A 12,021-nucleotide genomic window follows, 5' to 3' on the forward strand; every position below is an offset into this window, starting at 1 on the left:
AAATCCCCAAATACTTAGAGATTAATACTTAGAGATAAATAACACATGGGTCAAAGAAGAAATCTCAAGATATATTTTAAACCATTTTGAACTAAATGAAAATGAAAACATAACCTATGAAACTTTGTGGGGTACAGCAAAAGCAGTGCTTAGAGGGAAATTGATAGCGTTGAATATTCATATCAGAAAAGACAAAAGACCTAAAATAAAGAATCTACGTTTGCACCTAGGAAAACAGAAAAAAAAAAAAGAGAGCAAATTAAATCCAAAGTAAACAGAAGAAAAGAAATAATAAGAATTAGAGCAAAAACCAATGAAATTGAAAAGAGAAAACCAATAGAGAAAATGAACAAAAACAAAAGCTGGTTCTTTGAAGAGGTCAATAAAATTGACAAGCCTCTATACAGGCTAACTAGGCAAAAAAAGGAGAAATGACCCAAATTATTACTATCAGAAATGAAAGAGAAGACAATACTACAATAGAGCCCACAAAATTTAAAAGGATGATAAAAGAATACTATGAATAACTTTATGCCTACACCTTTGATAACTTACATGAAGTGGACCAGTTCCTTGAAAGGCACAATCTTCCAAAATGCACTCAAAAAAAAGACAACCTGGATAGCCCTATATCTATTAAAGATATTGAATCAATAATGAATAACCTTCCAAAACAGAAAGCACCAGGCCCAGATGAGTTCAATGGTGAATTCCACCAAACATTTAAGGAATGAATTACACCAATTCTCTACAATCTTTATCAGAAGACAAAAGCAGAGGGGACACTTCCTAACTTATTCTCCAAGGCCAGCATAATCCTAATACTAACACTAAAAAAAGACATTACAAGTAAGAAAACTATAGACCAATATCTCTCATGAACATAGATGTAAAATCCTCAGCAAAATATTAACAAATCAAATGCAACAATGTATAAAAAAGAATTATACACCAAGATCAAGTGGGATTTAACCCAGGTATGCAAGGCTGGCTCATCATTTAAAAATCAATTAATGCAACCTATCACATTAACAGGCTAAGGAAGAAAAACCACATAATCGTATCAGTAGATGCAGAAAAAGCATTGACAAAATACAATACTCATTTATGATTAAAAACTCTCAGTAAACTAGGAATAGAGGGGAACTTCTTCAACTTGCTAAAGAACATCTATTAAAAAATACCTACAGCTAACATCGTATTTAATGGTAAAAAACTTGAAACTTTCCCACTGAGATCAGGTATAAGACAAGGATGTCCCCTCTCACCACTGTTTTTCAACATTGTACTGGAAGTCTTTGCTAATTCAAGAAGGCAAGAAAGGAAATAAAAGATATACAGAGTGTAAAGAAGGCATAAAGCTGTTGTTATTTGCAGATGACATGATTGTCTATGCAGAAAATCCAAAGGAGTCAACAACAACAACAACAACAGCAAAACTCCTGGAGCTAGTAAGCAATTATGGCAAGGTTGCAGGATACAAGGTTAATATACAAAAGTCAATTGCTTTCCTATATACCAACAATGGACAATTGGAATTTGAAATTAAAAACACATTACCATTTATATTAGCACCCCCCAAAATGAATTATTTAGGTATAAATCTAACAAAATATGCATAAGATCTATATGAGAAAAACTATAAAACTGATTAAAGACATCAAAAAAGAATGAAATAAATGGAGATATATTTCATGGTCATAGATAAGACAACTCAATATTGTCAAAACGGCAGTTCATCCCAACTTAATCTATAGATTCAGCACAATCCCAATAAAAATCTCACCAAGTTATTTTGTGGATATTGAAAAACTGATTCTAAAGTTTATATGAAAAGGCAAAAGACCCAGATTAGAGAACACAATATTGAAGGAGAAGAACAAAGTCAGAGGACAGACACTATCCAACTTTAAGACTTATTATAAAGCTATAGTAATCATGAGAGTGTGATATTGGCAAAAAAGTGGACAAATAGATCAATGGAACAGAAGAGAGAACCCAGAAATAGACCCTCATACATACTCAACTGATCTTTGACAAAGAAGCAAAGGAAATACAATGAAGCAAAATACTCTATTCAACAAATGGTGCTGGAACAATGGACATCCATATACAAAAAAAAATGGATTTATACACAGACCTTACAATCTTCACCAAAAATAACTCAAAATGGATCACAGGTCTAAAGGTAAAATGCAAAATTATGAAACTCCTAAAAGACAACATAGGAGAAAACCTAGATGAACTTGGGTATGGTGATTTTTTTTAGATATGACATCAAAGACATGATCCATGAAAGAAATAATTGATAAGCTAGATTTACTTAAAATTTAAAATTTCTGCTTTGCAGAAGGGAGTATCAAGAAAATTAGAAGAAAAGCCACAAATTGGGAGAAAATATTTGTAAAATGTACATCTGATAAAGGACTGTTATTCAAAATATACAAAGAGGGACTTCCCTGATGGTCCAGTGGTTAAGAATCTACCTTCCAATGCAGGGGACTAATGATCCCTGGTTGGAGAACTAAGATCCCACATGCCGGGGGGCAACTAAGCCTGCACGCTCTAGAGCCCATGCGCTGCAACTACTGAGCCTGCACACTCTGGAGCCTGTGCACCACAACTAGAGAGCCCGTGTGCTCTAGAGCCTACGCACCACAACTAGAGAGAAGTCCGCACGCCGCAACGAAGAGCCTATACGCCTCAGCTAAGACCAGACACAGCCAAATAAATAAATAATAAAAAAAACAAAAAACCCCCAAAATCCCCCAAATATACAAAGAGCTGTTAAACTCAACAATAAGAAAACAAACAACACAATTAAAAAATGGGCCAGGGCTTCCCTGGTGGCGCAGTGGTTGAGAGTCCGCCTGCCTATGCAGGAGACACGGGTTCGTGCCCCGGTCCGGGAAGATCCCACATGCCACGGAGCGGCTAGGCCCGTGAGCCATGGTCGCTGAGCCTGCGTGTCCGGAGCCTGTGCTCTGCAACGGGAGAGGCCACAACAGTGAGAGGCCCGCGTACTGCAAAAAAAATATGGCCAAACAGCTTAACAGACACCTAACCAAAGAAGATATACAGCTGGCAAGTAAGCATAGGAAAGGATGCTCCATATCATATTTTCACATCAGGGATATGCAAATTAAAACAACAATGAGATGCCACTACACACCTACTAGAATGGCCAAACCCCAAAACACTGAAAACAGTAAATGTTGGTGAAGATGTGGAGCAAGACAAACTCTCATTCCTTGCTGGTGGGCCTGCAAAATGGTATAGCCGTTTTGTAGGATAATTTGGTGATTTCTTACAAAACTAAACATACTCCTACCATTTGATCTAGCAATTTCACTCCATGGTATTTATCCAAATCAGTTGAAAACTTATGTCTACACAAAAATCTGCACATGGATATTTACAGCAGCTTTTATTCATAATTGCTAAAACCTGGAAGCAACCAAAATGTCTTTCTATAGGTGAGTGGATAAATAAACATCCAGACAATGGAATATCACTCAGTGCTAAAAAGAAATGAGCTATTAAGTCTTGAAAAGACATGGAGGAACCTAAAATGCACATTACTAAGTGAAAGGAGACAAACTGAAAAAGCTACATACTGTATGTTTCCAACTATATGACATTTTGGAAAAGGTAAAACTATGGAGATAATTAAATTAAAAGATCAATGATTGTCAGGGGTAGGTGAGGGGAGATGAATAGGTAGAGCACAGAGGATATTTAGGGCAGTGAAAATACTCTATACAATACTATAATTATAGGCGTACCTTGTTTTATTGCTCTCTGCTTTATTGCACTTTGCACATACTATATTTCTTTTACAAATTGATGTTTTGTGGCAACCTTGTGTTCAGCAAGTCTACTGGTGCCATTTTTCCAATAGCATTTGCTCACTTCACGTTTCTGTGTCACATTTCAGTAATTCATACATATTTCAAATATTTTCATTATTATATTTGTTATGGTCATTAGCGATCAGTGAACTTTGATTATTATAATTGTTTTGGCATTTTTTAGCAATAAAGTATTTTTTAATTAAGTTTTTTTTGATTTAATGCTACTACACACTTAAACAACTACAGTATAGTATAAATATAATTGTATATGCATATAATTTTATATGCAAGTTTTCTGAAACCAAAATACTTGTATAACTCACTTTATTGTGATAGTCACTTTATTGCTGTGGTCTGGAACTGAACCTGCAATAACTCTGAGGTATGCCTGTAATATCATTATACTTTTGTCCAAACCCACAGAATGTACAACACCAAGATTGAAGTCCAATTTAAACTATGGATTTGGGTGATTATGATATGTCAATGTAGGCTTATTCTTGGTAAAAAAATGTACCATTCTGGTGAATGATGTTGATAATGGTTATGGCTATGCATGTGTGGGAGTAGTGAGTATATGAGAGATCACTGAACCTTCCTCTCAATTTTGCTATAAAACTAAGACTTCTCTAAAAATTTTTTAAAGTAAAAAGATGCAAAAATATACACCATGCTAACAACAGTCAAAAGAAAGCTGGAGTAGCTATATTAGTATCAGACAAAGGAGATTTCTATGCAAAGAATATTACCAGGGATAAATAAGGTCTTTCATGATAAAGGGGTGAATTAATCAAGAAGACATAACAATCCTAAACACTGTAAATGTTTATACACCTAGTAACAGAGCTTCAAAATATGTGAAACAAAAAAGAATAGGACTAAAAGGAGAAATAGAGAAATCTACCATTATAGTACAAGATTTCAATACCTCTTAATAATCAATAGACCAAGTAGGCAAAAAATTAGCAAGGATATAGTCAACTTGAACATCATTACCAATCAATCTGACCTGATTGACATTTATAGACCACTTTACCCAACAAAAGCAGAATACACATTATGCTCAAGTACACACAGAACATTCACCAAAATAAACCATATTGGTTATAAAACATGTCTCAACAAATTTAAAAGGATTCTAGGCATATAAAGTATGGTCTCAGACCACAATGGAATGAAATTAGAAATCTGTAACAGAAACATCTCTGGAAATTTTTCAGACATTTGGGTAACAGAACACTTCTAAAAGCCCATGGATCAAAGAATAAATAAATAGGGGAAGTGGAAAGTATTTGAAGTACATGAAAATGAAAACACAGCATGTCAAAACTTGTGGGTTGCTGCTAAAGCAGTAGTTGAAGGAACTGTGTAGCATTAAAACCTATATTAGAAAAGAAGAAAGGTCTCATATCAATGACCTCAGCTTCCACCTTAAGAAAGTGAAAAAAGAAGAGCTAATTAAACCCAAAGTAAGCAGACTAAAGAAAATATCAGAGAGCAGAAACCAGGTTGTTCAGGGAAAAAAAAAAAAGAGAGAAAACACAAATTATCAATATCAGGAATGAGAAAGATTATATTACTACAGATGCCAATATATTAAAGAATAATAAGAGATTATAAATATTTGACAATAAATGAATAAGTTTATAAAAAATGGACAAATTCCTTGAAATACACAAACTACCAAAGTTCACTCAAGAAGAAAGAGATAAGTTGAATAGCCCTAAAGAGGTTGTAACTATAGTTTATTTCCTTCCAACACAGAAAATTCCAGGCCTAGATGGCTTCAATAGTGAATTCCACCCAACATTTAAGGCAAAAATAATACTATCTCTTTTCCAGAAAATCGAAGAGGAATACTTCCTGACTTGTTCTATGAGGTTATCATTACTCTGATACCAAAACCAGACATACACATCAAAAGAAAATAAAAGTACGGACCCTCATGAACAATGATGCAAAAATTTAAGCAAATCAAATCCAAAAATATATAAAAAGAAAAATACACCACAACCAAGTAGGGTTTATCCTAGGATGCAGAGTTGATTTAACATAATGTCAATCATATTCAATTCACAATCATCATCAATTCACCATATTAACAAACTGAAAAAGAAAAACCCTATGATCACCTTAAAAGACACAAGAAGTACCTTTGGCAAAAATCCAACATCCATTCCTGATAAACTCTCTCAAGCATATTAGGAATAGAAGGAAACTTCCTCAACCTAAGAAAAACCTACAGATAATATCATACTTAATAGTGAACTACTGCAAGGATGTCTGCTCTCCCTACTGCTCTCTCTCAACGTTGTACAGGAGGATGGAGCCAATGCAATTATGCAAGGAAAAAAAGGCATCCATATTGGAAAGGAAGAAGTAAGACTGTTTTTATTCACAGATGACATAATTGCCTATGGTCTAATGGAACGTTTAGGGGAAGAAACTACTAGAGCTAATAATTAAGACTAGCAACTTTACAGTACCTTTGTTATGAACTGAGGGTTTGTGTCCCTACAAAATTCATATGTTGAAGTCATAACCCTCAATGAGACTGTATGTGGAGATAGGGTCTATGAGAGGGTGATATGAGTTCATAAGGGTGAGGTCCAAATCTGAGAGGTCTGGTGCCCTCATAAGAAAAGGAAGAAACACCAGAGCCCTCTCTTTCTTTGTGCAAAGAGAGAAAAGACCATGTGAAGTCATAGCAAGATGGTGGCCATCTACAAGTGAGGAAAAGAGCCCTATCAGGAACTGAATAGGCCAGCACTTTGGTCTTGGACTTCCTGGCCTCCAGAACTGGGAAAAAATAAACTTCTGTTGTTTAATCCCCCCCAGTCTATGGTATTTTGTTATGGCAGCCCAAGAAGACTAATGTAATAATCAAATACCAAAAAAAGTGTATTTCTATATGCTAGCAATGAATAGTGAGAAACTGAAATTAATAGCATCAAAAATATGAAATATTGAAATTAGGTGAGAAATAATAACATCAGGTGGGAATAATGACCTGTACAGTAAAAATTACAAAATATTTCGGAGAAATATTGAAAAACACCTAAATAAATGGACAGATACACCTTTTTCTTAAGATGGGAAACTCAATCTTGCTATGATGTCAATTACCCTCAAATTAATCTACAGATTCAATGCAATCTAAATCAAAATCCTGTCAGGGTTTTGTTTTTTTCTTTTTTTGTAGAAATTGACAAGCTGATCCTAAAATTCATATAGAAATGCAAAGGACCTAGAATAGCCAAAACAACTGAAAAAGAATAACAAAGTTAGAGGGGTAACACTATCTGATTTCAAGAATTACTATAGTGCCACATTATTCAATACTGCATGGTATTGGCATAAAGGCAAACAAGTAGATGAATGGAACAATATAGAGAATCCAGACACAAACCCATACATATATAGGGATAACTGTTTTTCAGCAAAGATGCAAAGGCAATACAGTGAAGAAAGGATAGCATTTCCACAAATGGTGCTAGAATAACTGAATGTCAATATGCAAAAAAATGAACTTGAATCCGTACCTTACATCATATAATAAAATTAATTCAGGGCTTCTCTGGTGGCGCAGTGGTTGAGAATCTGCCTGCCAATGCAGGGGACACGGGTTTGAGCCCTGGTCTGGGAAGATCCCACATGCCACGGAACAACTAGGCCCGTGAGCCACAACTACTGAGCATGCGCATCTGGAGCTTGTGCTCCACAACAAGAGAGGCCGCGACAGTGAGAGGCCCGTGCACTGCGATGAAGAGTGGCCCCCACTCACCGCAACTAGAGAAAGCCCTCACACAGAAACGAAGACCCAACACAGCCAAAAATAAATAAATAAATAGCATTCCCTTTAAAAAAAATTAATTCATAGGCGTAAGTGTAAAACTTTAAATTATAAAACTTCTAGAAGAAAACATAGAAGATCGGACTTCCCTGGTGGCGCAGTAGTTAAGAATCTGCCTGCCAATGCAGGGGACACGGGTTTGATCCCTGGTCTGGGAAGATCCCACATGCTGAGGAGCGACTGGGCCTGTGCGCCACAACTACTGAGCCTGCGCTCTAGAACCCGCAAGCTACAACTACTGAGCATGTGTGCCACAACTACTGAAGCCCACGTGCCTAGAGCCCATACTCCACAACAAGAGAAGCCACCACAGTGAGAAGCCTGTGCACTGCAACAAAGAGTAGCCCCCACTCGCTGCAACTAGACAAAGCCTGCATGTAGCAATGAAGACCCAACGCAGCCAAAAATAAATAAATAAATTTATTTATTTAAAAAAAAAGAAAACATAGAATATCTTTGTGACCTTGGGTTAGGCAAAGATTTCTTAGATATGACAACAAAGGCACACCCCATTAAAAAACTGACAAGTTGGACTTTGTTGAAGCTAAAAATTTATATTCTTCAAATGACACTGTTTCACAAGCAACTACATGTTTCAAACACTGCTAGTGGAAATGTAAAATATGATAGAACCACTTTGGAAAACAGCTTGGCAATTTCCACTCTTAGATATCTACCCAAGAGGAAAGAAAATATACATCCATACTGTAAAAGAAAGTATATTCTGATACTTGTTAAAACAATAAGGAAGACTTTATTCAAAACTATTGTAATAGGGGTACTGCAATAGCAGAGAGAGATTGGGTCCAACTCCAAATACAGCAAAGACAGCTGGGGATTTATAGCCAATGAAGAGAGTGAAGTCATCAGAGGATGGAAAACTGCTATGAGAAGACAACAAGGATACGGGGATTCTTGCTAAACTGATCTGTGATACTATGATTTATGATAGGAAATATATATTTGATCTTTGCCCGCATTTCTGGTATAGAGCTCCTAAAACCCTTGGAATTTTCTAAGTGATAAGAGCAATGAGGTATCTTTTGTTACATTAATAAAGTGACTTTTGAACTGCACTTAAGGATAAGGGACTTCCCTGATGGTGCAGTGGTTAAGAATCCACCTGCCAATGCAGGGGACATGGGTTTGAGCCTTGTCCGGGAAGATCCCACATGCCGTTGAGCAACTAAGCCTGTGTGCCACAACTACTGAACCTGCGCTCTAGAGCCTGCAAGCCACAACTACTGAGCCCACGTGCCACAACTACTGAAGCCCGCGGACCTAGAGACCATGCTCTGCAACAAGAGAAGCCACCACAATGAGAAGCCCACGCACTGCAACGAAGAGTAGCCCCCGCTCACCACAACTAGAGAAAGCCTGCGTGCAGCAACAAAGACCCAACATAGCCAAAAAATAAATAAATAAGTTAATTAATTAAAAAAAAAAAAAGGATGGGGCTGGTTGCCAGGGAAACCAGCTATGTGATTACAGGGTTGGAAATTTCAGGCCCACACCATAACCTCTCCTCATAAGGGAAGAGAGAGAAGCTAGAGGTTGAATGAATCACCAATGACCATTGATTTAATCAACCATGCCTGTGTAATGAAGCCTCCATAAAACTCCAAAAGTACAGGGCTCAAACAGCTTCTGGGTTGGTGAGATTTGGGGAGAACGGCACTCCAAGAAAAAGCATGGAAGCTCTGCACCCTTTCCTCATACCTTGCCCTATGCATGTCTTCTATCTGGCTGTTCCTTAATTATATCCTTTTATAATAAACCAGTAATTTAGTAAATAAAATGTTTTTCTGAGTTCTGTGAACTGCTCTAAAAAATTAATCAAACCCAAGGAGAGGGTTGTGAGAACCTCTGATTTATAGCCAGTAAGTCAGAAGTAAATGTAACAACCTGGACTTGTGACTGGAGTCTGAAGTCTAAGAATGGGGTCATAGGAACCTCCAATTTGTAGCCAGTCTGTCAGAAACATAGGTAATAACCTGGGCTTGCAATTGGTGTCTGAAGTGGAAGGTGTTCCTGTGGGACGGAGTCCTTTATCTGCAGAATCTGATGCTATCTCTGGGTAGATAGTGTCAGAATTGGGTTGAAATCTATGATACCCAGCTGGTGCCTGGAGCATCGCTTGTTGGAAGTGTGGGGAAACCCTCCCCATTGCACACTCGTTGAAATTGGGTCCAGGAACCGAATTAGACTTAATAGGCCAGGCTGCTAAAGGCAGCCAGGGTGATCAGGTATCAGGGGTGGGGAACTCTCTCTAAACTGATGTAGCAGAATTCTTGCTAAAACTGTATTCAAGGATGGACACGGAAGCCCAAGGTCAAGGCCAAGTTGAGAAGAGGGCTCAGAGTAGCCTAACTCAAGTTTGATCAAGGAGAGATTGTTTGTCAATACAAATACTTGTACACAAATGTTCCCAGCAGCTAAACAATCTGAATGTCCATAAATAGGTGAATGGTTAAATAAATTATGGTATACCATGCAATGGAATACTACTTAGCAATAAAAAGGAACAAACTATTGATACACTCAACAACATGGCTGAATCTCATAATTATGCTGAGTAAAAGAAGACAGACCAAAAAACTCTCCCTCTCTCTCTCTCAGTCTCTCTCTCTCTCCCCCTCTCCTCCTCCCTTCCCCCTCCCCCTCCCACCCCCCTCTCTCTCTCTCCTCCAAAATCCAATCTATAATGACAGTAACTAGATCAGTAGTTTCTTAGGGAGCAGAGGATGGGGCAGGAAGAAAGAAATTATAAAATGGTAGGCGGAAATTTTGGTGATGGATATTTTCACTATCTTGATTGTGGTGGTTGTTTCAAAGGTGCTTACATACGTAAAAACTTTTAAATTGCATACTTTAAATATGTGCAGTTTATTGCCTGTCAATTATATTATACCTCAATAAAGAATGTTTTTTTAAAAAAGCAATAGTTCTGGGCTTCCCTGGTGGCGCAGTGGTTGAGAGTCCACCTGCCGATGCAGGGGACATGGGTTCGTGCCCCAATCCGGGAAGATCCCACATCCCGCGGAGCGGCTGGGCCCTTGAGCCATGGCTGCTGAGCCTGCGCGTCCGGAGCCTGTGCTCTGCAACGGGAGAGGCCACAACAGTGAGAGGCCCGCGTACCGCAAAAAAAAAAAAAAAAGGCAATAGTTCTCAGTTTCAACTGGGATCTCAACAATGGGCTATAATCTTGGTTTCCCTAATTCTTCCATTCCCCCAAACTCCTATTTCAAACTATTTTTACTATCCTTAAGCCTCTTACCCTATATTCTTTCTTTCTCTTACTCTCTTTCTCTGAAGATTATCCCTCAAGATGCCTCTAGTCTCAGACTTTTACAATCTGCTCTCCACCTCTGGAGCCAAAATAAACTTTATACAAGAACATTTGATATATCCTGTTTACAATCCCTTACCAGCCCCACCTCAAGAAAAAATCCAAATTCCTTAACATGGATTATAAGACGCTCTTTGATACTGGCCCCTGTTGATCTCTACAATCTCATCTCCAGCTTTCTCCTCACCACCTGCATGCCCACCTTCACTCCAGGGTCACAGTGAAAAGATCTAGCTGCAATGAACCACTGCCCATCCCTAAGTTCTGCCTCTTAATTTCTTTTTCTCTCTGCCTCTTTCTTGTCTTATTCTTTATCTCTGTCTCTCTTGTCTGCCCTCTTTCCCCTTCTTTCTGTCTCTTTCTCTCTCCCTCTCTCTCTTCTGTTCTTCTCTCTTTTTCTGGTCATCCTCTTTCTTTACTCCCACCCCACACCCCATGGCCCTTAGAGTTATGAGTTTTATTAGTGGATCATAGTACTTCCATATATTCATTCTAACACAACTAGGTTGATGTCTACAATGTATATGCACAGACAAAAACTGAGTTTTGGATTCAAGTAGGATAATACTATTTCCTCTAGTTGTTTAATATCCCTAGGTCCTGATGATGCAAAGTGTTTTGGCTGTGGCAGCCTAATATCCTTTATTTGGAATTATATCTGATAGCTGACTCCACAAGTAGATGATGTTAGCCTCAACTGAGTTACAGATCTCTTAAAGTATCTCATATACAAAGTATCCAATATAACAGTAATTATTTCTTTTAGTAAGTGAAGGAAAATTTGAAAATACTACCTCATTTGAAGAATTTTCTTGCAAAGTTGACACAGGAACAATTTCATTTGAATTAACATAATTGCTGACATTTGGAAACAGTTCTTCAAAAGATGTTTTTTGCACTGAGGACAAATCAATCTATAAAAGAATATATTACTCTTTTGTAGAAGCTCAATGTGGCAAAAACAA

General features: G+C 37.5%; 1 protein-coding gene across 1 annotated transcript in view; it reads right to left on the bottom strand.

Annotated features, from left to right (window-relative positions):
- Window positions 1–214: 214 nt before the first annotated feature.
- The window catches only part of MEIKIN (meiotic kinetochore factor), a 71,340-nt gene continuing 59,533 nt past the window's right edge, over window positions 215–12,021 (bottom strand). The window contains exons 11-13 of the mRNA XM_024741656.1: window positions 11,851–11,970; window positions 10,779–10,805; window positions 215–226 (exon numbers count right to left, since the gene is read on the bottom strand). Coding sequence (XP_024597424.1) covers window positions 215–226; window positions 10,779–10,805; window positions 11,851–11,970 — 159 coding nt within the window. The remainder of the gene's footprint in view (window positions 227–10,778; window positions 10,806–11,850; window positions 11,971–12,021) is intronic.

Source organism: Neophocaena asiaeorientalis, unplaced genomic scaffold (genome assembly GCF_003031525.2).
Source record: "Neophocaena asiaeorientalis asiaeorientalis breed wild unplaced genomic scaffold, Neophocaena_asiaeorientalis_V1.1 scaffold773, whole genome shotgun sequence".
In the NCBI taxonomy this organism is placed as follows: domain Eukaryota; kingdom Metazoa; phylum Chordata; class Mammalia; order Artiodactyla; family Phocoenidae; genus Neophocaena; species Neophocaena asiaeorientalis.